Source organism: Arvicanthis niloticus, chromosome 3 (genome assembly GCF_011762505.2).
Source record: "Arvicanthis niloticus isolate mArvNil1 chromosome 3, mArvNil1.pat.X, whole genome shotgun sequence".
Taxonomy (NCBI): Eukaryota; Metazoa; Chordata; class Mammalia; order Rodentia; family Muridae; genus Arvicanthis; species Arvicanthis niloticus.
Genome location: NC_047660.1, coordinates 102,531,353 through 102,558,497, shown reverse-complemented (window position 1 = coordinate 102,558,497; position 27,145 = coordinate 102,531,353). Strand labels below are relative to the sequence as shown.

The 27,145-nt window shown below is 44.0% G+C and overlaps 1 protein-coding gene across 5 annotated transcripts in view; it reads left to right on the top strand.

The window, feature by feature from the left end:
• Positions 1-11,031: 11,031 nt before the first annotated feature.
• LOC117706201 (ubiquitin-conjugating enzyme E2 E2) overlaps positions 11,032-27,145 on the top strand; it is a 267,546-nt gene continuing 251,432 nt past the window's right edge. For 2 of the 5 annotated variants that reach the window (XM_034499072.2, XM_076931606.1), the window contains exons 1-2: positions 11,032-11,167; positions 17,185-17,368. In XM_034499072.2, the coding sequence (XP_034354963.1) occupies positions 17,193-17,368 (176 nt within the window). In that variant the 5' untranslated portion in view covers positions 11,032-11,167; positions 17,185-17,192. Of the gene's footprint in view, positions 11,168-11,519; positions 11,707-17,184; positions 17,369-27,145 lie in introns of those variants that run through there. The other 3 variants (XM_076931605.1, XM_076931607.1, XM_034499071.2) reach the window with 3 other exon arrangements.

Below are 27,145 nucleotides of genomic sequence, written 5' to 3'. Positions count from 1 at the left end.
TTTTGCAAGGCATCACTTAGTGGAAAATAAGACAGGTATACCTGAGAAACATAGGTGGCACAGCAGAGATGGTGTGATGTGGTTTTACTTCTGTCGCTGTGATTAAATACCCTGACAAAAAGCAACAATGGGAGAAAGTTTCTTTCTTTCTTTTTTCTTTCTTTCTTCTTTCTTTCTTTCTTTCTTTCTTTCTTTCTTTCTTTCTTTCTTTCTTTCTTTGAATAGCTCAGCTGTTAAAGGCTAGGCTAACAACCAAAAATATAAGAGGCTCAAACTTTTAAGTAGGTCATATTATATACAGCAGACATGTTCACTGGGGTTTGCTGGCTTATTTGTGCTCAGTTTGATTTCTCCACTCTTATACAATCCAGAAACCGTCTGCCTAGAGGATGGTACCACCCACAAAGTGCTGGTTCTTTCCACATCAGTTAATACATTCCCCCAGAAAATCCACAGGCCCACAAAATATAGATATTTTTTCATTAACACTTTCTTCCCAGATGACCCTAAGTTATGTTGATTTGAAAATTAAAGCTAACCACCATGTGATGATTAACTCTTTGTTGGAAGAGCATTTCAGAAAGCAGTATCTGTACAGAACACTGAATGACCTGGGTTTCATAAACAGAGAGAAATAGGATACAGACATAGAAAACAATATTTCTATATCAGAATGTATTTTACTAGATGGACACAACAATCTTGTTAGTCCTATTAATCCTTCTAGAAGCTTCCCATTACACAACCAAGAGCAGAAATCGAATTCCCTTCTCATGCAGTCTTTGTGGGTTCTTGGGGATGCTCTGGACAACAGCATGTGTGAAGTGACACTGTGTGATGTGGACCTACATTAGAAAGCACTCTGTGTTCAATTTCTTTGCTTGAGATGCTTGCCTTGAGATGAAGTACTGTGAGGGAGCCAAGCAGACTACATTCTAGTGAGGAGGATCTGAGTTCTGTATCGAAACTCCCACTAAGATCCTAGCCAGCCTGCACCCAATTTACCAGCCCCATGAACAAAACATCAGGGAGGCAGGTCTCCCACCTTCCAGTCAAAACTCCTCCATGTGATATTGCAAAGAGCAGAGATACGCCGTTTCTGTGCATCCTTAACCAAAATTTAATGAATGAGAAACAAATTGCTGTTGTTTTAACCACCAACTTTTGGAATAGTTGATTGTGTAGCAAAAGATTCCCAGAACAATGTCTAAAGGTAAAGAGGTGTGAGACAGGCTGTGGTTTAATACAACACAAATAAATCGGGCATGCTTACACACGACTCAGCTATTAGAATTAGGAGTATAAAAACGTGGGACATGTTGGGAATGTTGAATGTGTGTCGTGTGAGGGAAAAAAGTTTGGTAAACAAGCTATTAAATGTGATCTGGGATGAGGTTGCAGTGTGTACCCAACCATGCTTGGACTAATTATTATTCATGACAGTGCCAGAAAGTGCTCTAGATATAAATGTAAACATGTTTATGTAACAAAATTTTCTTATTTTAATAAAGTAAATGCTTGTTGAAAAGAAAAAAGTTGTGACTCCTAGCTGGAGCTGTGGCTCTGAGTCACAGCACTTACCTAGAAGGTGCATGGCCCTAGGATCCAGTTCCAGCACTGGGGTGGGAGATGGGTGGTGGTGGCACAGGCAGTCTTCTGCACATGAACCATTTTAGTTTGAAAAGAAGTCACTCCATTGTTTTTACCACCCCAGTGGGAACATGATATAATTTCAGAAACAAATTCACATAGATTGAGAAAGGGGGCGGGGCACATATGCCATAGTGCTTCTGTGAGGGTCAGAGGGCAATTTGTAGGAGTTCTGTTCTTTCGCTGGAATGGAACTCAGCTCATCAGGCTTGGTGACAAGCCCCTTCAGCCAATGAGCCATCTTGACAGTCCCTCATGTAAACTCTTTTTATAGACAATAAGTCCTGTGGGGAGTGAAGGAAGCTCTGTGTGAGTGAAAATCTGAGAGAATATGTGTATGAACCCATAGCCTCTGACCTATGAGAAAATGGCAAAGTCCCCTCACCCTGTACTAAAGCTCAGAGACATGGGAAAGTCTTCTGGTCCATGTGTGGATAGTAAGAGTGTGTGTAGAAAATACCTGCCATAGCTTTCTCACACCAGATAGTTATGGCCTGAGGACGGATCCCCTGCAGAGAGTGCTCCCACTGAGATTAACTAAGCCTATTTCTTGATCAAGCTGTGTGCTCTAAACCCTACCTCCTTGATTTTCTCTATGTAATGTCCCTCCTCTCTGTTCAACTCTGTTTAAGCTCAACACTGAGCTTCCAGGGTGCTATGGTCTTCTGCATATGTAGTGGGCTCTCTCAGAATGCCTAGGCCACCTGACCCCAGCTTTTCTGTTTGTGTTATCTGTCTGTCTGTCCTTTCTTCATTCTCTTGCCACCCTAGTCAAGCCAATCCCATGAAAGGGCTTGGTAAGTCCCTATATTCTTGGGATCAAAGTGCATAATTGTCATTAATACCTCTGTTTTCCCCACTGATACACAATTTTGTCATCCAATCAAGAGTTTCTGGAAGAGGTAAAATTTATGACTTTTTTTCAAGCTGAAAACCTTATTTCCGTAGGCCATAGGTGTAAAAAGTGCATACTAGCTTGAGAAGTAAAGTTTTCTAACACAGTGAATTGATATGAGACTATAATCTATTTTCTTGACTTCTAAGTCTCCTAAACATTTTAGAATTTATTTTGACCCTGATTTAATGATGGTTGAAAGGACATGAAAATTCCTATGACATTCAGCCATTGGGGACCCCAGGTTCAGGGGGCAGGGAGAAGCAAGTGGCTCTCAGCTCCTGCTGCTTTCTGCTCAGCAGACTCCTTCCAGAATAGCATGTTTACTTCACCACCTTACTATATTTTAAGAGAAGCATGGACAGATTAGAGTGAGTTTGAAAGGAGTGACTTAAATGACAGGGGTGCATCAATCCATGTCACATGACGGACAAGTGAAGACAAGGATGTACTAGAAGGGTCAGTCATCTTTAAATGAGGTAACCTTCCTACAGAGGGATTGTTATCATCAAGGCTCTACAGCCCCAGAAGCATGCTGAGGAAAGGAGGAGAAAGATACTCGGGGCTGAAGACAGTCAAAGCTGACCATGGACACACATGGAATCAGCAGAGTCAGGTAGTTCCCATACAGAAAGTTGACACACTTTCTGGAATGGAGCCTAAATCAGAGAGTGGTTTGGTTTCACATCCTACAAGGTTGTTTCCACTAGCAAGACCTTAAACCTCCTTACAAGTCCCTGTAGTGTTCCCCCAGAACACACCCTACTTCCTTGTTTTGACTTTGGGACCCCAGGAAGTGGCTGCATTTCCAGAAATGAAATCCCACAGATAATGGGCTTTCTATAAATGGCTAAAGGCCAAACACAAATGGTTCCAACAGCATTGTACTGATGCCACTGCCAGTGACAATGCAGTTAACATGCCAGCACACAGCTTCCTCCCTCTTCTGTGTTAAACACACAGATTTTTACCAGCAATAACTGTTAACTCTTAATCATAGAGTCTTCTTCCTAGGCTTAAATAAACATTCATAGGGTTTGAGTTGGGATAATCAGGAAGCAATAGATCATATGTCTTGCTTAAAATTACCTTTCTCCAGAACAGGTTTGCTTTATCTTCCAACAAAACTATGCTTCCTGTTTTTTGGTTTTTTTTTTTTCTTGAATCTATTCTCACAGCACCCCTGAACCCATTCTACTGCCATCAGGAACATTCTCTGTTGAGGTTCAAAAGACTGCATCTGTGGCCCTTCTGCCTTCTGTCTGCCTATGCACACTCATAGAGAAGGCCAAAGAATTTATGAAGGCCTGGGAAGTATTCATCAACATCTATTCTGAGCTTGTGGGAAATACTAAAAATCTTCTCTAGTCTTTGGAATGGGTGTTGATAAAGTGACTTTGAAATGATGATCCCCACTCTTGCCACTCCATAATTTGGGGAAATGGCTGTGGGGGGAAAAAGATATGTTCAGTCTCTTCACAATCTTGTGGGTAATGTCTCCTTCCCCTAAACCAGAGACAGGAAGAAGGATGAGGTGTGGCCTCTGTATTGAGGAGTCACTGTAAAAAGAGCTCAAGGGATTCCCAGCAGTCACAGTTGACTCTGGGAAACCATATTCACGAGACTGAGCAGAAGTGTACTCTTTACACTTCTTGTGTCTGTAACCAAATGCCTGCTGAGACTCAGCTGAAGGGAGTGGGGCTTGTTTTGGCCTATGGCTTGAGAGGACCAAGGTCAAAATGGCAGATTAGGCATGGCAGCTAAGTGTGAGGAAGCCAGTTACAGAATTCACTGTCAAGAGGCAGACAGCACCCAGGAAGTGGGCCTGTCTATAAAACTTCAAGCATTATTTCCTGTCTAACTTCCTCTATCCAGGCACCATCTCCTAAGAATTTCACAACCTTTTAAAAAGGTGCCACTGCCTAAAGACAAATGTCCATTCACACGAGCTTATGGAAGTCATTTCACATTAAACAATGGTATATGAAATACACGACTCTGGATCTGGGGAGGAGTGGGGCATGATCTCACACCTGTCAACTGTCAACTGCTATGGCTTCTCATGGTTGCTTCAAGTCCCAGTCTGGGGGCTTCCTGTAGTCTCCTTTAATCAGCTCTATTACTATGTACCCGAATGAGATACTAAGAAAAGTCTTATTTCTAAGGAAGAAATGGGAGCTGTGAGAAGTTGGGCCAAAGGGTGAGGATCTACACAGCAAGGCAGGAGAATCCTGGAGCCACGCTCATGGATGCAGACAGACGGGGTCCTGGAGTCCTGCACTTTTGCTCAAAAGTACACTCTTCAACCCAGTGCAGGTCTCCCACCTGCTGGAGGTTTTCTAGGTCAAAGGCAGTTTTATTTATTAAACTAACAGTGTTATATCCAGCATCCCAAAGATGGCTTCATCTCCAACCTCATTGCTCAACAAAGAGCTGACTGCTGCCTGCCAGCTCAGTACTCTCTGCCCTGACTTAGAATAAGAATTTCCTTCCTTACTCTTTTATATCTGAGAACCGTTTTTCCCTTCTAACCATCCACAGCCTCGGCTCCCTCGGAGAATCTTTAGACATATCTTAGGACACGCACAAGTCCCTTTATCCTTGTTTCTGAGATGTTGGGGACACTGGTCCATTTAAGGAGAATGAGATTCCTTGCTGTGGATGATCTACCACAGCTGAAGGATCTTTGACACAGAAGACTGAGGGAGACAGTAATGACATTAAAGAGGAGAGAAGATGGCATATCATTTACTGCTGCGCAGCAAACTTCCCTCAAAACACAGAGGCTAAAAGCAACACACATTTGTTTCAGAAAGGTCGGGAGGGACTTCGCTGAGTGTTCCTGGTTCAAGGTCTTTTATGAAGTTTCAGATAAGATGGCCAGGGCTTCTTCAGATGAGTGCTTGATTGAGAGTGGAGGATCTGCTTTGGAGATTGCTTTTGCAGTTCAGTTTCTAGCCACACGAGCTTCTCAACGAGGATGCTTACAAGAAGGCAGGTGGCTTCTGACAAGGTGGAGATGAGAGAGAATCTGAGCAAAAGTGAGAAAAAGGGAGGAAGAGAAGAGGGAGAGAGTGGGATGGAAGGAGGAAGAGAGGTGGGAGGGAGGGGAAAGGGAAGGACAAAGGAGGAAGGGTAGGGGTGCCATGTACACTGAACTGTGAATCTAACATCTTTTATAAACTAAGCCCAGTCATGACCAGCATATGTTCCAGTGTCATCTCAACCCTGGGATAATGATATGGAGGGAAAAGACATAAAAGTGTGGATGCCAGAGACAGGGAGTGGCTAGGAGCATCATCGAGACTGGATGCTACATGCATGCAGGATCTAGGGGCTGGAGAGGTCACTCTTGGACATTCATAGCTTTTAAAATCTTTACACATTTGTTTATTCACTATTGTGTGTGTGTGTGTCACGATGATGGGCAGGCCTGCACGCCACAGACAGCACATAGAAGTCAGATGACAGCTTTGTAGACTTGGTCCTCTTCTTCCATCTTTATGTAGGTGTTGGGTATGAAACTCATGTCACCAGGCTGTTGCTGCAAGTGTCATTACCTGTTGAGCCATCTCACAAGGACTGGTGTTAGAACTCACTGTGTAGACCTGTTGGCTTCAAACGCATGGGAATCCTCCTCCCTCGGGCCCCTCCCCGATATGTTGCACTACAGGTATCAGCCATCATTTTAAAAAGTTTGTGTTATCCCTTAACATCTAAACTATTCTTGGTGATCACATGTGCCTACAGACTTTAATCAAAAGATCCCTCTCTGTCATCTTTCTGTCTTTCAGGACTCTTAATTTGTTCTCCAAGTTAGGGATTGAACCCTCAGCCTTGGACAGGCTGAGTAAGTGCTGTACCACTGAGTTACAGTCCCCAGTCTGTGGTTTTCTGAGACAGGGTTTTGTCAGCTAGACAAATTCATGATCCTTGTGCCTCAGTCTCCCAAGTGCTGGGATAACAGGTGTGTGCCATCACACCCAATCCCAGTGTTCTAGTCACCAGTAAATCCAAGCTGACACTATGGACCCCCACCCCCATGGAGTAGAATCTAATATTTCATAATCCCCTCTCATTAGGTGCCTGATAAGAAAGGAGGCTCACCAGCCAAGGAATCACACTGTGATGCCTTCCGCTGAATTCTAGTGTTGGTTCTCTCAGAGAAACCTTCCTATCACTCCTCCGAAATGGGAACTAGTGAGCCTACCTTCTCCGGAGCTTTCCTGTGTTAAATTTAGAGGGGCCCTTCAAAACATCCCTAGTTGCCAATTCTGCTTGCAAGTGAATCTATATTAAAGCTCAGACACAAGGAATGTTGGAAGGAAGAGTATGTTCATGACTGCTTGTTAAATAATTTTAATTCCAATCCGGAGCATCTACCCTGTCTTTGATTATTCAGCTCTTGGATAACAGACAAATATAAAGGATAAAAGGCCTTTATATTTATAATACGCCTTTATTAGCTCTAAGGCTGGGCAGATATCTACACTCTATGCCATTATTAAAATCTGCGATCTGAATGTATAAAACAAGTCAATGCCCTATATGGTGTGATGCTGCATTATATATACAGCCATGTGCATATATTAAATTCTGTCTGTCAATTCTGCTTGTGATTCTTTGGTCTTTGGGTAATCCAATATATCACATGTAAATCTGAGGATGAATCTTAGTAAACTCTTGAAAATGAAAAAAAAATCTGTTTTCTGTCAATAAACCCAAGTTATTACTAGGGTTTATCTGGGCTGCTCTTAACTCCAACTGGCCAGCCCTCATAGTCATGCTTTCTTGATTCCTAACCTTTCTCCTCTCTTCACCTTCTTCTCTCTCCCCTAGTAGTCTCCTCTGACCCCAAGTTCCAGAACACCAAGCCCTTCCTATCTTAATTCTGCCCAGCTATAAGCTGTAGGTATTGTTATTCACCAATCAAAAGCAATCCAGGGGCAAGGTACTGTAGCATCACTTGAATCTGCATGTGGAGTCTCTGGTCTTTGGGGGCAACCAGGCCTTAGGTGCCTGCACTTAGCATTACAATACATAGCAACAGACCAAACCTCAACAACCACTGACGGCTATAATGAAACTAGAAACATAAAGTCAGTGAGCTGTTTGTGGAGAGTAAGCCTGAGTCTTCAGGAACTGGGAAGAGCCATTAACATGTAACATGGATTCACGGTAAGAATCCTGAAGTTCATGGACACAGGACCAAACCAAATTGCTGTTTTCAAATCCAATACTGACTGTGGGCAAGTCACTGGAAAATCGGCAACTCAGAATCTCTTACTCTCATCTGGACAGCAGGGCTGGTCAAATGAAACCAAGCCACACAGGCTTGTGACCTGGTGCAGGCAAAGTGCTTAGAACCTTGTCTTGCACAAATTATAAACACCACAAACACTATTTATTATTATAGGAGGTATGACAACATTGGAAAGCTGTCAATTTCCCTCTCTTAACCAGTACTTACTGAATGTATACAGCGGTGAGCTCAGCCAACAGAATCTTCTTTGAAAGATGCTTACTTACAGGTGAGAGTAGGGTGGGAAAGATTAGAAGACTAAAAGGAGTAAGATCATGCCATGTGATCATGATGTGCAAAATAAAACACAGAAGAAAAGAAAGTTCTGCAGGAGGAAGAACATTCTAGGAATAAGCAATAATGAATATTAAAATCTGGAAGGCTTGTTGGGGCAACAGGTGGCAGTGGAAGAAGAGAAAAAGGAGGAGGAAGAGGAGGAAGAGGAAAAGGAGGAAGAGGAGGAGAAGAAGGAGGAAGAGGAGGAAGAGGAGGAGGAAGAGGAGGAGGAAGATGAAGAGGAGGAAGAGGATGAAGAGGAGGAAGAGGAGGAAGAGGAGGAGAAGGAGGAAGATGAGGAGGAGAATGAGGAAGATGAAGAGGAGGAGGAAGAGGGAGTGTAGCTATCAGGAGAACACTGCTCTTGCTGCAGGATGCAAAGCTACTGGCATTTTTGAGAGGAGGAGAGACATAATGTAGCCTATATTTTAGTGTTTTGTTTTTGTTTTTCCCCAGAGAAGTTTTCAGTTTGGTCTCCCTGCCCTTGTCTTCTGAGTATTGAGACCACAAGCTTGTCCTGTTATTCTGTTTTAAAAACTCACATTTCTTCATCTATCTGTTTTTGTTTCTGTCTCTGTCTTTCTGTCTTTCTTTGTGTGTGCATGCGTCTGTGTGTGTGTGTGTGTGTGTGTGTGTGTGTGTGTGTGTGTGTGTGTGTGTGTTTGTCGAGAGTGTGGGGAATGGAAAGAACAGTTAGGGGCTTCCTTTGACTCCACAGTTCACAATCGTCCTGACCAGGGAATTAGCAGTGAGTAGGGATGGGAAAGCATAGACTTTTCTTGGGGGCTTTGCTCTGAGAATTTCCTGAATGAGTTCAATGCGTTTTCATCATACCATACTTCCTGACCGTCTCCACCCATATCCTTGTCTCAAATCCCAAGTCTAGGTCCTCCCCTTCTGTAATTCCCATGCACAAAGGCACACTACTGAGTGCAGGTAGACTTGCTTATGTATATACATGGATGTAGACCTGACCACTCGGGTTGGGCAAACTTTCTTGTCCATGAAGAAAACCAACCCTCCCTCAGAAGGTCTTGAATTCCTGTAGCTGTCCCCCTCCCCCCATCTATATTGGCATTTTGATCCATGTGGATCTACGAAGGCAGCCACACTTGAGAGTCTATAGGTGCAACATCCCTCTCATGTCCACAAGATGTGTTGATGCACCCTCCATGTCTTCTGCCTCCTAAAAGCTTTCTTCAGCCTTGTCACCTTCCTCAAACTTCCAAGACTCAGGTCTTGGGGTGTAGGGGTTGTGTTAGAAACGTCACACTTTGTAATAGACACTCATTGTCATAAAGTACATAAGCCTGGGGTTCGATGGCCGTGGCTTTCTGGAATAATGATCAGCAGACATTTTGGACAAGATCAGCAGAATTTGCTAATGATCGAATATAGAGTGTGAAACTGACAAGGGTAAGAACAGGGAAGCCCTGTGAGGACCAGCTTTCCTCTTCATTCACAGTTACACTCCCACTACCTAGACTCAGTAAACAAGAGCCAGGCCCACGATATTTAGTATTCCTGGAATGAATGACAAGGGTGAATAGAACTTAAAGTCCTGTTCTGAATTTCTGTAAAGTATCAGCGAAAACACCTGCAGACCGACAAAATGCTGGGGAAGCACAGCTTCAACAACATGGCGGCGAAGTTCTTTAAGTCTACCCCCTGGGTGGAAGCTGACATCACTGCGTCCCCATGTCCCACTGCCAGTGACAGGGGCTGGCGAGGCAGGGTGCTCCCTTATGAAACATGCATTGTAAGCCAACAGCACACACACACAGAAACCATGGTAGGCTACCAGAGGCAGGATGTAGAGTTTGGTGGCAGAACTTCGATGCCTGTTTAGCCTGTTGAAGCCCTGGGTCAAATCCCAGTATCAAAACAAAACAATTTTTAAAGCGTTTCAAAACACAGCCAAGGCTTTGCTATTTCTGTATTCTTGAGACATAATCAGGAGAATGAGTATATGCAAAGATTTCACCAGGGAAGATGAATTAGATACACACTTAAGACTGTCTATGAAATGCTGTATTTGATCATATTCTAAATATGATGCATTTCTACTGATACACTGTGCTACATCTCCTAATGCACCAGGAGACAGATGTAAGCGGCCACACAAACCAGAAAACCAGGTCTCACCCATTTCTAACCCTCCCTCCCCATACATTCTTGAGCTAACATTCCTAAGGACAAAGGTGCTGTTATTTTTTCTCTGTGGTGAGTTCCAGGCTAGACATCACTAGCTGCTTTGGGAGGTTTTCAGTGACATAATTAGTTTAAAAACAGTTCTTGAAGAATGCATCTCGTGGAAGCATTTTCTGTTCCCAATACAGGTTATGGGTCTTGTATTGCTCAAGTCTCCGGGGTCTTTCACACTAGTTCTTTACACTGCTTGATTGACTCAGCGCTTCACAGTCCCATGGCGGCCTATGGCATCTGGTAGACTGGGTTCCCCATGGTTTCCTATGTATTGGCTACGCTGTTCAAGAGACTTGGACCATACAGGCAATGGAGGTCTGTCCTCAGCCCCCTTGCTGGGAGGATGACTACAGCATGGGTTCAACCACTCCTAAGAATCCTCACAGAAGTTAAGAGTAGTCCTAATCTCAGCTGTTTGATAGGCTGGAGGTGTGTGTGTGTGTGTGTGTGTGTGTGTGTGTGTGTGCGTGCACACGCACTGTGGTGATCATGGTGGTGGTAAGGCGAGTTCATGGGCGCTGAGTTAACAAAGCATATGCAATTGTTTTGTTTTTGTTTTGTTTTAAGTGGCTATTTTGGGCTACAATGACAGGGAAACCTAATATCCCTCAGGCCACCCACGGCAAGGCTACTGACCCGTACGGGTCTTTCAGGCACAGTGGCAGCCTCCCACTCTCTCAGTGCTGCACCCTTCGTCCCGCCCCGCCCTCCCCAGCCTCCCAGGGTGGCAGCCAGCATTCCTGGACAGGACTAGGCACAGCAGGACCTTTCCTGCAGCAGTTATGGGGTAAAGCGAGGCTTCACCGGGGCCCACGCGAAGTTTTCCAACCGCGGTGCAGGTGGGTCTTGCGCGAACAGGAGCTGGCAGGAGCATGGTGGCGGTGGTGGTGGGGTTCTCCCTAGCCCTCATCCCAGTCCGACGCACTTCACGCTCCTGAAGTGTGCCCCCACCCCTTACCCCGCGTGTCCCTTTAATGCGCGCGCTCGTCAAGGTCCTCGCGTCCCTCCCCGCCGCCGTCGAGCCTCGATTTCCCTCCTTCCTTTCCCTTCCCCCTAACCCGCCGTTGCTCCGGCCGGCCTGGCCCAGGACTCAGCTGTCACTTTACTTTTGCGCGCGCACCTCACTGGTCCCCGCGCGGGCACGCGCCGGCGGGGGCGGGGCCAAAGCGCGTCGCGGGCTCGCGGGCACGGCACCGCGAGGCCGACGTGGGGCTCGCGCTGTCGCGGGCTCTCGGGGCGGGCAGGGCGAGCTCGCGCTTGGGAGGGGGCGCGCGCGGACGGCGGGCGGCGGCGGCAGCGGCGGCGGCTCGCGGAGGCGGCGGCTTCACTCCAGGACTCGGCGTCCGAGCCGCGGCTGGAGCGCGGGCGGCGGGGCGAGGTGAGTAGGCGCGGGCGGGCGGGCGGGCGTGGCCGCGGCCGGAGCCGCGGCGTGGGACGCGTGGGGGACCCCACGCGACGAGGGGCAGCCCGGCGAGATCCCCGCCCCCGCCGCGGCCTCGGCTCGGGCGCGCGCCCGCGGCCCCGCAGGCCTCCCTGGCCCTGCGCGTGCCCGCTGGGGCCCGCGCGCCCCTCCCCCCTCCCGCAGAGTGTGGCCCTCCTTCGCCCTCGAGGACCTCTCCCTTCCCCTCCCGCGCCCACCGCAGCCAGGAACTAAGTCTCCGCAAAGTCCAGAATGGATGTCGCGGTGCAAAGTGCCCGGCTGTCCCGAGCTCTTCCCTAATTGCATAATTGCTACACGAGGTGTCCGAGCGGGCGAGGGTCCGCCCGGGAGTACCGGCTGGGTGTGTGCGTGATGCCCCGGGGTGGGGGGCGTCACACTGGTCTTTTGTAATGCCTGGTGCTTGGCACAGTTTGGCTCCGAAACCGGTTTTCCTCTGGCTTCTCTGCAGCCCCCACTGGCCTGATTGGAAACTGGATTCCCCCTGTCCCCCCACCCCCACCCACCCCCTCTTCGCTCCTAATGTTTTGATCCATTTGCCCTTTTCCAATTCTAATGAACATAAAGCCTGGTTTCTTGTGTCTCTTTTCCCACGACTAACCAGAAATGCCCCATCCATCTTCCCTAAAGAAAATTAAGGCCGCATTAGAGAGACATCATCACCCTGGGTTTGGTGGCAGCTCTTGGACCCATTTGCTGGTTTGCAAGACTCTTATCCTCCAACGGTGAATTGTGTGATTTTGAGGGTCTACCCGAGTATTTCCATTTTAAAGTACAAAAGAATGTGCTAGGACTTACCTCTGATTACCTTACTATTCAGAAAGATTTTTTAAAAGCTCGTCTTAGTTTTAAATCCTTGGATTTTGAAAAGCACGCTCTTGAAATGCGATAATCAAGTCTGAATCTTGGGAATCTAAATATTTGTCTTTACTCAGGCAGTCAGGATGCTCCTGGGTGCTTTGCAGTTTCGTTTGTGGGCGATGATGAAGATGGAGTGTTTTCATATGTCATACCTTGAGCTCTTTCCCCTAGGGCACAGCACTTCCCCCAATCAGGTGCTCTACTTTTATTTTTTAAATAAATATCTTTTCAGTCACTTGGAAAGCTGGATAGCGCTACATGTACGGCATATAGTATAAGATATTCCACGTTTTGGAAAAGTTCAGAAATCCCAAGTAGAAAAACTGGGATGCCAATGACAAGTTCACGTTTTCCTGTCGTAGCAGCACGAATGAATACTTGCTTTTCTAAGTTTTTAAAATCATGACATTTGATGATTTGAACAGTAATGTGGACTTGAGTACTGTTGGTTTCATCTGTGGGATTTATAGCCAGATCCTTATTTAGTTTTTCTGAAACAGGTTACTTTCACTCACTATGTGCTGGGAATTTTCAGAGCCTGATGACATCACAGCACATAGTCAATAAAACTTAGAAAACGATTGTTTAAATTCTTAGATGGAATGTGTTTTTGTTTAGTTATGAACGAATGTTTACTTTGAATCTGAAGTAAAAATACCACTTTAGGTGTCTTAAGATCTTTGAAACTGCCATTGGAGGTTGTATTTGTGTTTAGATCCCTGGAGTTTAGCTTCCTTCTAGGTTAGGGAATTAGGTCTTTAGGAATTAATTTTAAAATGCCAGTAAAGATAATATGTTAAAGTTTTAATTCAGGGGCTTACTCATTTATACTTTAAAGAGACAAGACACCAGTTTTATATATAGCTCCATTTCAATGATCTATAGAGGATTTCCTCTCATAAGAATTAATTGTGCCAGAGTACACAGTCACATTGTCCCCTTTTTTCTATAATCAAAGATCCAGACACCGCTCAGCAGCAAGTCTCTTAACTCTTGACATTTGAAAAGGAGATGCAGAGCCTTTGTTTCTAAATGGTTTTATAAGGCTTGTCAGTGTCCTCTGGAGGATTTGTCCTTTGTAGGTAAAGCTCTGTATCAGATAAGGTATCTTAGATCAAAAGTAGAAATAACTTTTTTAAACTGTGAAACTATAGAAATTATGCTTCTATTTAGCCATTTAAGTGCTTTCTGGGGAAGTGTTCTGGTTGAACCCAGGCCTTCACATATATGCTTGGCAAGTGCTGTAGAACTGAGCCATGCCCCCAGTAGTAGTTTTAGTAGCTTAATCTTCTAATATTCTGCAGTAGTTGAGGAAGTTTCAGTTTCAGATTATGGCCCATTACATCGTTGAGTAGCTTATTCAGTAATTATGTAGTTTACACACTATTAGTTGTGTACATAAAGAATATTGAAACAAGTGTGCACTTCCCAACTGACTCAGCACACAGCAGTCATAGCTGCGCTGCAGTGTAAGACGACTACTTTTCTGCAGTTCTTGTGTCTGCCACGTGATGGATGGCCTCAGGTTTAGAATACAGAACAACTTCTCACTGATTTCACATCTCTGAAAAGTTTGCCCACAGTATCCTGCCTGCCCTGAGAGCACCTCATCCTAAGAATGCTTCTTTCTGTGTCCCTGCCTATACGCCTGCTTGTCTACCATGCTGTAGCATACGTACTTACAGGGTTTTTAACTTTAGGTATATTTTAACTCAAAGCTGAGTTAGAAGCAAGCTGAGAAAGAATACAAATATTAAATCCAATAATAAGAACGTTAAAGTCAAATAAGAAACCCCAAGAAATACTCTCAGACTTTTAGAGCTAGACATGAAACATACTGACATAAAATTTCAGTATTCTATTAAGTGACTTTATTGCTCATAAAAGGTGTCTTAGCCATGGAGAATGATGCTCTCCATTTATAGGAAAGGTGGGAGAGCAGTCCCTATGTTCTGTGGACAGAATTACTGTTTGTCATGAACAAAGGGACTAGGGATGAGGGTGATGATGTCATGTGTAGTGTCTTTTAATGCTTCATCACCGTGCTTCCTGAGTCTTCCCATCCTTTGCTGTGCATATTTGTCTTATAAGTTTGTTGTATAAAACCCAGTCTGTGCTGGGCGGTGGTGGTGCACGCCTTTAATCCCAGCACTTGGGAGGCAGAGGCAGGTGGATTTCTGAGTTCAAGGCCAGCCTGGTCTACAGAGTGAGTTCCAGGACAGCCAGGGCTATACAGAGAAACCCTGTCTCAAAAAACCAAACCAAAACAAAAAACCAAAAAAAAACAAAACACACACACAAAAAAAACCCCAAAACCAAACCAAACCAAACCAAACCAAACCAAACCAAACCAAACCAAACTAAACCAAACCAAACCAAAAAACCCAACTCAGTCTGTTAAAGGCCTGCGTTGAGAAAAGCTACCATGATTTTGAACAAACTCTAGGTTGAGCCGATGATGATGACTGTTGAACAGAGTTAGTAGATCATGCCTTTGAACTGGGTAATGATAGTCATAAATTGTGTTTGCAGTGAAGTGTCTGTTTCTGTGTGCACTGAAGCTTCATCTTGACCATGTCAACAACAGTTTTATTTCAAAGTCTTAATTTAAGAGTAACCAAAAAGGGTCCCATAAAACTCTTTCTCTTTTTCTTCTCTCTCCCATGTTTGTGTGTTTTGCTCTTGATGATGGAGGTGGTGGTGGTGGTGGTGGTGGTGGTGGTGGTGGTGGTGGTGGTGACGGTGATGACTGTAGTCACAGGCAGTCTCACTTTTCCAAGGCATGTCTGAGCTGTAGCTATACGATGCTCCAAGTGATTACTGGTGGCTCGAAGCCCTGTAGTGTCTGAGCATTTTCAGTTCTAAGTCTTGTTCTAAGTCTGTCAGCTTGTTAGGTTGTAAAGGATGTGATAATAAGGACCAGACTGGGGCTGCTTATGATGGAATGAGGTTGGAGAAGGGCTATCCTTTTCTCTCAGTGCATTTTTTGTCTGCTATCTAGGTTATAACGGCTACCTAGGTATCAAAGTATTAAGGAAATTGAGTTGGTCATCAGAGCTGCTCCAGGAGCATGAACTCAGAGCAAAGTGGATTTCAAACCTCGAGGGAGATTTCCTCCAGACTGGGAAAAAAAGAATCCTTCAGTGTCTTTGTACACTGTCTATCTCTTGTGCAACATGGTTGCCTCGTGGAGCTGGGTCAGTGCCCACACCCTCCTAAGCTTCAGTTCTCATTTAAGATCACGTGGCCTCTGTTCTATTATCACAAAGGTTGCTTAAAACAATTTCCCAGCTTAGAGGATTTTAAGCTGGGCTCAGTTCTGAGGAGGTATTGATTGGATGTTAGCGTGGCAGTGCCCCTGTCTCTCAGCCCTGTGCCTTTTTACACAGACTTGTCAGGACACTTTACAGGTCTCTTTACTTGTCTGGACTTCTCATAGCTGAGCCCAGTTCACTCGGCGCCTATGAAAATTAGGCTCTTGGTTCTCTCTCTCTCTCTCTCTCTCTCTCTCTCTCTCTCTCTCTCTCTGTCTGTCTCTCTCTCAGTTGTATTTTATATTCTGTGTATTGATGTTTGTTTGCATGCATGTCTGTGCACCATATATGTGTCTGGGTGCCCAGGGAGGCCAGAGAGGTGTCACCTGGAACTGGAGTTGCAGCCTATTGTGAGTCACCATGTGGGTGCTAGGAGTTGATCCCAGCCTCTCTGGAAAGGCAGCTGGTGTTCTTAACCCCTGATCTATCCCTCCAACCCCTTCTGGTTTATCTTGTGCCAGTTCTTTTGAGATGCAATTCACCTTATAAAAGTAACCCCCTCCATTTTTGTAAATGCTGGAGCTTGAACTATGCTGAGTGTGCACACTGCCCAAACTGCACCTCCAGCCCCAAGACCACCATCTTAAAGTGTAGCCTAGGGGTTGCAGGTAGCTCAGTGGTAGAACACTTGCCTATCGTGCCAAGACCCTGAGTTCAGTCCTCAGCACCACAAAGCAAAGCAGAACAACTCTGAGGCTTTTCTACTATAAGTACTAGTTAATTTAAGAACATTATTATCACTCAATGGAAACTTTCTGCCCATTAGAAAACAGTTTCCTGTACTATATCTCTACATTCCCAGGGATGTACCTGTCTGGACATTTCCTTACAAATGAACTTGTACAGTCTAGTCTTTCCGGCTGGCTCCTCTCACTTAGCATAACGATGCAAGGTCTTTCTGCTGCCACACGCCGATGCCACACTTCATTTGTTCCCGTGGCTGAGGTATATTGTCATATGGATGCACCACACTTAACCCGTCAATTAGAGAACATTTGAATTGTTTTCACTTTCTGCCTTGCGAATAAACTTGCTACCAACATTTGTGTCTAAATTTTCCATGAATGCAGAGAAGAGAGGTTTTGGCAAACCCCAGAGTTATCTGTTCTATAAATGGGCAATTCTCATTTTTATACTTAATTATACTTCTTTTGTTCATATGCTCCTTTTCTCTCCATCCTGGACATACCTTGTTGTAGTCCCTCCCATAGCAGAGTAAATGACCTGTCATTCTTTAATCCAGGATCTAAGATGTCCACTGAGGCGCAGAGAGTTGATGACAGTCCGAGCACTAGTGGAGGAAGTTCTGATGGAGACCAGCGGGAGAGCGTTCAGCAGGAACCTGAGCGAGAGCAAGTTCAGCCCAAGAAAAAGGAGGGGAAGATATCCAGCAAGACAGCCGCAAAACTGTCAACCAGTGCCAAAAGGTAGCCAGCCACGGTCTGCTTCATTTGCATGTCTTCCAGGCTACTTAGTCGTTTTTTCTGAACTGAAGGTCGTAGGGTTTATAGATTTTTCTCCTCTTTATATGATGTGGCCTTTTAAAAATGTGTTTTTTAATTGTGAAAACCTTTTTAAAGTCATGGCATATTATAAAGTTGGCACTTGTAGTGCATTGATATATTTATATCATGATAGAAAAACATGGGCAGAACATTGTAAAAGTATAATTTGATTTGTGGTTATTTGATTGTGAATATATGCTCAATGACACAAAATTGGCATTGAGGCTCTCTTGACTAGGGCTGGGGAGTGGGAGTGATGGCTCAATGAGAAAAGTGCTTGTTGCTGAGTTTGGATTAGTGTTATCCATGTAAAAACTGAGAGTGGTATGTACATCTGTAATCCCAGCACTCTGAGCAGAGGGGTGTGTGTGTGTGTGTGTGTGTGTGTGTGTGTGTGTATGTGTGGTGTGTGTGAGCACATGTATGTATGTGTGTATATGTATATGTGTGTATGGTGTGTGTGTGAATGAATGTGCGTGCACATGTGTGTATGTGTTTGGTGTGTGTGAGCATGTGTGTGTGTGTATGTGTTTATGTGTGTGGTGTGTGTGAATGTAGAACAGGGAGTGATATGGGAAAAAATTTTCTGTAGCTAACACATGCACACACACAAAATCTGTTGAAGTAATTATTAAGTGATAATTTAGTATCTAATCTCCCTGTTGGTAAAGTCAGAAATGTTAGTATTAATGCATCTTGATTTCACTACATGGGGGGGGGGGGGTTTGTTGCTCTTGATTCAGGTTTCCTCTTTCCCTAGAGGATAGATAGATCTGGAAGGAGGCACTTGGATGATGCTCTAGCACTACTTTAACCTCTTACAGTGATTGGCATGGCGACGGGCTTAGAGGGAATAGCCTGGTGCTTGGAAGATAATTTGAAAGGCAGATTACATTCAGTGGACTCATATTTACTTGTGATTTTATACTCTTTAATACCTTTTTAAAAATAAAAATAGCAAATAGGAAGTGTAGCTAACAGCTGTATGTAGGTGTTAATTTAATGTTCTTTTCACTACACGTAACTTCAGGTACTCTTCGAATGTTAGATGACAGCTTTATGAGCCATTGCATGATATGAGTTAGGGAACTTCTTTCCTGTAAAAACAAAAACTGTGTGTCCTTCCAACTTAGTCCTATCCATAGGCCTGGGATGAACCTTTTCAGGCCCTCTGGTGAGAGTTATGGTGACCAGTCAGCAAGCCATTCAAACCAGATAGATGAGGGTGTCCAGCCTTTTGAAAGCATGTTCTACAGAAGTTTTGTGCCGCAGTCATAGCTGTCCTAGATGCATGCAGCCTGTTCCTGTGTACGCCTCCTGAATATTCACTTTTCCTTGCCAGGATCTCTTACCACTGTTGAGGGAATTACATAAAGTCAGATAGCTCCAGATATTCACCAGGTTAGACTGGAACATGATAGGGCAGGAAAAATGCTTCTGTTTCTTTTTGCCATTATATTCCCATGTCCAAGGAGACCTGGCACAATGATCTCTTTTCTCCTATGGCACTGCATAAAGTGATCTGCTCCTGCCAAGTGGGGCTGGGGCAGGGTGGATAAGGAAGGTCAGGAGTGGAGAAATACACCATTTAGGGAGGTGGATGGGTAAGACTGTTCAAATCGAGATCTTACACAGTTTCATCTTGAAACTCACATGCAGCCCTGGGCTACTGATTCAGGACTGCTTCAGGCATTCAGTTAAGGGGAGAGAAGAGAGAGCTAGACAGGTCTGTGGGGAGCAGTCTTGTTGGACTGTCCTTGACTCTTCTGTGATGGATAATCACTGGAGATTTCTCTTTTATCTAACTGGGAGCATTCCTACCAAAAAAAAAAAAAAAAAAAAAAAAAAAAAAGTCAAGACAAATCCTGCCTGTGAAGGAAGGTATACTGTTTCTGTGGATCTTAAAAGTTCACGGTTCATCTTTTAATCCATTTACCGAAATGTTTTAGAAAGCATGACCTAGTGATTTCATGAATAAACTGTGGAAGGAAGACCATCTCCAAACAGGGGGAAAACTGGCTTTAGAGAGGTTATGTGTGCCCAGTCTAGGATAGTACCAGCTTGAAGTAAGAAGTAATACAAATACCACTACAGTAAAAGGCATCTTTTCTCTGCTTCCCAGAAAAAGCAGTCTCTTCACTGGCAAAATCATTCTATTGCGCTTGCGATCGATGTGTGTCTTGATAGGTTCCCTGATGCTTTTCAGGTGGCAGTATGTGAACCCATTTACTTTGGGTTTTGTGTGTAAAAATGCTGCTTGTTTGCTAAGTGGTTTAAATAAAAAGGTAAGGTTTGTTGCCAAGGTTCTAAGAATGTGAAAAAATGAGACTCATGAGAGAAAACAAGGACCCACCTCCATTCTGCACAGCAGCACTGCCCCTTGCCCAGGGCAGCCAGCCCCCTCACTGCTGCCCCTTGCCCAGGGCAGCCAGCCCCCTCACTGCTGCCCCTTGCCCAGGGCAGCCAGCCCCCTCACTGCTTGCTGTCCTACTGCTCTGAGCTTATTGCAGGAATGAGGCTTGTCTTGGGTAGTGGAGTTTCAAAATAAAATTTTAATTTGTATTTAAAAGAAATGAAGAATCAATATTTAGATGAAAAGTCTTTCTAAACACCATTATTCTCTGAGATAAGCAGTAGTTCCACTCAGGGGACAAGCTGTGCTTGAAACCTAGGCTCTAATACCTCACCGATCTCTGACTTGAATATGACTTAATTGTCTTTAGTTGTACTTTCCTCTTGTTTCACTGTTGGGGATGTGCTTGGGATAGACTTGCACTGTGTAGCCAAGGCTGGCTAGAAACTTAGTATACAGGCTGACTTTGAACCTGAGATCCTCCCATGCCAGTATCCCAGGTGCTAGGATCACAGGTATGCTAGCATGCCCAGCTGACTCAGTGTTCTCTTTTGCTGTGGTGAGTTTGGAGTGTTGTAAGTATTCGATTATAGTAAGCTCTAGAAAATGGGTGCTATCAGTTAGGCTCTATGCCACTTACTGCTGTGAGGATCTCCTTCAGTTCCACTTGGTGCAAACGTTGGCACAGTGAAGCTGCTGTTAACCTGGGGAACTTAGTGTTGTCACCAGGGCTACTCCGATGCAGTAATTAATCCATTTTGTAGTAACTCAGGTAAAGTGCTTTTCACTTAGGGGCTCAATTACTAAGTGAATTGTAATGCTAGGATTGTTGGATTAATAATTACTGTAATAAATCTACTATAATTGTAGAATTAATGTGTTTTAGAAATGTTTCCTTTAAATATCTCATTTTTGAGGTATTGCAAAACAGTTAAGTATTGAAACAGTAGCCTGAACTTTTGTCTTTTTTAGAGTCAAGAGGGAAGGGAACGTCTGTGATGCATTTCCCTTTGAGGACAGTTTTATCTTAAAGCCTGGAGTGTCCCTACCACACACTTGCTTCTCTTAAAGTGCCGACACTGCTCTGTTGTAATTGCGGATGTATACTTGGACAGTTATGTGATGTCTAAAGTGGTGAATGTGTAGTTTTGATTAAATTGCTAGTCAGCTCCATAAAACGTCTATTTTGAGATGACTCGTTGAATTGACTCTGCCTCTTTCACATCAATGTTTTGATAAATAATGAATTTTAAATCAGATTTATTTCAAATTAGTTTTTCTCAGAGTTGATATTTGTAATGTTACTGGGATTTCAGTGAAGTGCCAATCTAGGAGGAATATTTGATTTTCAGCTTCATGGTTTTGTTAGGCTAAAAGGTGGACTTCAGTAGCTCCAGTGTGGTCTTCCATTCTATGATGGGCTCATCGAAGTAATGACTGTGGGTTTTTTCCTTGAAGCATGTATTTAAAAGCTTTTCAATGTTTTGGAGCCGGCAAGCACTTTACAGTTGATGCACACATTTAATTGATGATGTGTCTTAAATCAGTGGTCTCTTAAAATGACAGGTGTGTGGTACTTATCAGCATTCAGAATTCTAGGCTTATGTGCAATAGAAGGTTTTTTTTTTTTTTTTTTTTTTTTTTTTTTTTTTTTCTAGAGACTATTCTGCCATTAAAAATATGCAATAAAACTAATGTGATGCTTTCTTGAGAATTTCTGGGGAGGAAATGTTTAGTTGGTTAGGAGTGCTGATGTGTCTTAAGGCATACAGTCTGTGGGGATGTAGAAAGTCTAGATGTGGAATCTGGAAAGATTGCTCAGCAGTTCCAAGCAGTCACAACCACCTGTAGCTCCAGCACCAGGGGATCAACTGGCCTCTTCAACACAGCAGACACATACATGGACATACACAGAAATCAAAATAAGGCTCGTGAAAGGGAGGAAGGTAGATGGATCTCTGTGAGTTCAAGGTCAGCTAGGGCTGGCTACACAGTGAGAGTTTGTTACAACAAAACCTTAGGAGGAGGAAGGAGGCAAGGAAGGGAGGGAGGATGGGGGGAGGGAGAGGGAGGGAGAGGGAGGAAATTGTAGGTATAGAGAAAGGTCTTAGCAGCTAAAGTTCTAGTGACCCCTGTTTCATGCCCACATGTTCTTGCTGTGCTGAGACCTGGGTGAGTGAACTTTCTTTAACCCAAGATTTGTGTGTGTGTTGTATATGTGCACTGCTTCATTTTCCTCAAGTGTGTTCATATATCTCCCATCCTGTTGAGTCTGAGTGAATTATGACTGATAAGCACCGACTTTGCATAACCACCGCCCCCCCTTTTTTTTAAAGCACCAATAGTCTGACGGACTGTGCCCAGAGCGTGCACTCCTGCAACACAGCTTTATGTTAAGTCACGTAAACAGGCAAACAGGTGAACATTGCTTCTGAGTCTCTAGGGAAGTATGTGCATTTACTAACTGTGTATCACTGAATCAGGGATTATATCATATTGGATGATGGGAATTGGAAATACAGTCAGTTGTCTTGATGGTTTATAGCTAAAACAATTGTCTGTTAAAAAGCCACCTTTTAATTTGCCTTATAATATAACATTCTTTCTTCTTGCTTGTGTATAGTAATCAGTTTTATCCTGTAAATGAGGACAGATAAAGCAGTAACCGAGATTTCTAGGTGATTTGTTTAATTCACTCTTTGGGGAGGTGTATTTATTTATTTATTTTAAACATTTTATCAATTCTTTGTGAGTTTCCCATCATGCATTCCTGTTGTGTTTATCTCCTTGTTCCCTCACATCTGACCTTTGCTTTTTCAACCCTCCCCCCAAAATAACACACACACACACACAACCAAAACCAAAAAACAAAAACAAAGCATAGAAAAACATCTCATCATGGAAGCTGTAGTATGTCACTGTGTGTCCCACAGTATATCCCTGTGTCCATACTTGCAAATGTTCATTATAGTGAGTCATTGGTCTATGGTTTGAAGTTTCTGGCTTCTGTGACACTAATACTGGATCCTCACCAGGACTCCTCCCGTTATCTCCCATCCAAGTACTAACCAGGCCCGACCCTGCTTAGCTTCCGAGATCGGACGAGATCGGTGCGTTCAGGGTGGTATGGCCATAGACCTCTTCCTGTTATCTTGTTGTTGCCCTGTGTCATGGAGACCCTGCAGCTTTGGATCAGCAGGACTGGCCCTTTCCTGCATCCCAACCATTCTCAGATAATAAAGATTTTGGGGTGGGCCAATTCAGAACCCTAGATCTGGGCCTGGGTGGTAGCTGAACAGGTAGGTCAGTGTACCAGGCCTCCCTTATCCACAACACCAGCTGAGCTGTCCAGCACTGCTCTGGCTAGGCCATGCGGTTCCACCATTGGCAGGAGGCAGGCTCAGCTCTCATGCACTCTGGCTGGCTCGCCTGCACCCATACCTCCAGAGCCAGCTCCACTGTGCTGTCCACTCAAGGCACGGGGCCCACTCTCCCAAGTGCTGCAGCTTGTGAGGGTCCTAATTCATTCTCAGTGGCCTAAGATTATCATGTGACAGGTACACTTTAAGGGTGAAGTATTGATACTTTTTCATTTTTTTCTTCACCCTAGGGACAGTACTAGCACAGTCTTCCTTATTCAAGACAGAAATATAATACATACCACTATTATAATTGTTGAGAATTTTAGAATTGGATTGCTGTCATTTAATTTAGCAGGACACCTTGCAATTATTTGAATAGCAATTCTTTGTATAATCCTTTCTGTCTAGAGAAACAGCCATACTTAGGTAACAGTAGTTCAAAATATATTATAATATATTGGCTTATTGCTTAGAGTTGTCAAATTTATCAGGAAATTACTTTTGGAAATGAGTAATTTGGAACCATGGTGGCTGGGAGAGACGTATGGGTTCCTTTGGGGAATTCTATGACAGGAAATTATGACTTATTAAATACTTCTTTTGGTATTCTCAAATTGGGTATTTGAAAATCCCAATAAAGTTCTTTTAGATTAAAACCAGTTTCCAGCTCGTACAAACCTGTACTCTCAGCACTTTGGAGTGTGAATTCAAGGTCAGCTGGCTGCATAGCTGTCCTCGGTCTGAGATACGAGCATCTTTGGTGGGTTAATGGCACTCTTTGAACGTTTCCTTTTCCTAATTTTAAAAACAGTTTATAAAAGTCTCCCGTGAGCTGGGGGATGGCTCAGAGATGAAGAGCTTGGGCTGCTTCTGATCTGAGTTTGGTTCTCAGCACGCACACCAAACAGCTTACACCTGACTGTAACTTCAGCTGTCCCGGGTTCGATGCCACCCTCTCTATTTGCCTCTTCACACCCGTGCACGGACTCACACAGAAATACATGCATACGCATAATTAAAAACAAAATAAATATGGCAAAAAGTCACTTATCTCTTAAATCTCCCAAGGCGGGGAGTTTCCTTTTTAATGGGGAAGCAATACTTTTGTGGCCATCCCTCTTTCCCAGATAATCCCAACAGTTTTATTTTTTTTAGTATTTATTTTTATTTTGTGTGTATGAGTAATTTGCCTGCATGTTTGTCAGTATACCAGAAGCATGTCTAGTGCTAGAGGGGGGCCCAAAGAGGCCATCAGATGCCCTGGGTTGGAGTCACAGACAGTTGTGAGCTATCATGGGGTTGCTGGGAATCTGGGGTCCTCTGGAAGAACAGCTAGTGTTCTTAACCTCTGAGTTGCCTCTCCAGTCTTAGTCCTGACAGTTTTTGAAGAAACCTTGTAGATGTCTCTGGTTTTAACTCTTCTATTGTTTTTTTGTGTAACTCTAAAACATACTTATTTTTATTTAATTAGCAAATAATATATTAGATACCTTGCTCTAAAATATTAGGATTAATTAGTTTACCTTCCCCTTTTAATTAAAAAAAAAATCATTATTGGTTGTCTCTATACTCTAAAGGAGATATTTAAATTTTCATTTCCTTCACACTCCTGTAGTTATTTATCAGTTCACACTTTGAAAAATGGAGATATTAATACTTTCACTGTGTGATTTATTTCGTGCTATCCCACATTGACCTGTAGCTTTTTGTTGTTGTTGTTGTTTTGTTTGTTTTAAGATTTATTGATTTTATTTTATGAGTTTACGTTTTGCTTCCTGGGGGGGGAAGGGGCAGAATAGGGTATCAGAGCCTTGGAAACTGCAGCAGCAGGTGTTTGGAGCCACCTTGTCAGGTGTCGGTGCTGGGAACCAAGGTCTCTGCGGGAGATGCGAGCTCCAGCAGAAGAGCCCCTCCCCAGCCCCTCAGGCTCAGATTAGCTGTGATTTTACATCCTCACAGGCCAGCATCTGTGTTGCTTACATTGTCCAGATACAACCTATCTGTGTGCACTGATAACCAGTTTACAGTTTGGACGGTCAGTGCCAAGCTGAGCAGCGCGTGCGAACCAAGTCAGAACATGTAGACGAATAGATCACTAAGATGTCCTCTGACTGCTCTTAAGTGCCCTCATACTTCACTTATGACTTTCTTACAAGGGATTTTTTTTTGGGGGGGGGAGATTTTATTTATTTTTCTGTCCTTGAATCTTTTATTCATTAATTTTATTTTTGGTGGTGCTGTGTGTTGTGTTTTATAAAAAGATAAGAAAGAAGGAATATGTTTGGTGGAGGTACAGTATGTTTGGTGTGGGGGAGGGGTGACTCTGTGGGCCCAGGCTGAGGCATCCCTTCCCCCTGAGGAACCAGCCACATGATACAGTATAGAGTTGATTTGGGGCATGGGGAGGAGAGGGAGGGACTAGGGACAGAGAAAGGCGGGGGAGGGGGGAAGGAGGGGGAAGGGAGGGGAAAGGGGATGGGAGGGGCGAGGCTGGCCATGAGCACATGAAGAGAGAGGGGGGAGGGGAATGAGGAGAGAGAGTATAAGGAACAGAGGAAGAGGAGAAGAGAAGGGAGCAAGCAGCCCCTTTTATAGTGAGTTAAGCATACCTGGCTGTGGCCAATTAACGGTGAGGCAGAGCCTAGATGAAATGCCAACACTGGGATTCAAACCCAAGGCCTTAAATATTCTGGCCAAGTGTTCTACCACAAAGCTACAACCCCATCCCCTTTGAGCATTTATTCTTACATATTCTAAAGTTTTCTTCTGCCAATTCCAACCTGTGCTGTTCCCCACTTCAGGCCCTTTTCTTTTGTAGTTTATGCTCCTGCAGTTTCCTTCTCTTCTCTGATGGGGGGTGGGGGGAGTCTGTGAGAGCTCAGCTTTCCATGATTAGCCTGAGCTCACCGGTTCCTGTTGAAAGTGTTTGATTCTTTTCAGGCTCCTGATACTTGTTGTCTTTTCACTTTTGAGTCACACTTACCCATTTGCAAATGGTAATTACAAAGTAATAAAGATAAAGCCACCATTGAGTCTGCCTTAATCTCTTCACTTTATGGAACAGGAAACCGAGGCACACAGAACATGTGTGAGCAATATATTTGCTTGTAGACACAGGTAATGTCCTGAAGTAGAGTTAAAATGCAAGGGTTTGTTTGTTTTATTTATCAGTTGTGATCTCTGTCATGGTGCCTCAACCCGGAGTCCTGCAGATTAGAGGCATGAACATTATGTTGTTGGTGTGTTTCCTTAGCAAGTTAGTGGCAGGCTTGTGGGAGGAATCATGTTACAACCTGAGTTTGATCCCTGAAACCCACAGGGTAGAAGGAGAAAACCTGGTCTTCTAGGTGAAGTGTGTGTGTGTGTGTGTGTGTGTGTGTGTGTGTGTCTGTGCACATGCACTCGGGTAAAGGTTCACTAATAAATTAAGCAAAGATATGGAATGAAATAGTTTGAGCATGAATGTCTGTTATTTCAGTCCTCTTTAAGGTACTCAAGTTAGCTGTCACTCATACATTATCTTAATTATGCAGCTCTGTAAATAATCTCACTTATAAACAAAACTGGTTTTGAGAGAGCTTTATTTGCTTTTACAAATGCTAAGTTTAGATGAGCCATAGTTAGTAGTGCCTGGGGAACTAGAAGGAGTGCCAGGGGTAGTCTGCATGCACTTAAGATGTTAGGTGTGGTTGGTTACAGATAGGAGTATAACACTGTGCATGAATGGGTTGGGGGTACAGCTCATTGGTAGTGCTGTGCTTAACAGCCATGAGTCCCTGGGGTCTATTCCTAGCAGCTCCCACCCCCAATAACATGAGGACATGGGCAAGTTTAAACATACTGTCTTTCTTCGTGTCAGTCTCATGCAATGGCATTAAAATACTGCATGCAGTATTCAAATAAAATGCATACAGTATTCAGGTATAATGTACACAGTATTCAGGCATAATGCACACAGTATTCAGTTATAGTGAAAACAGTATT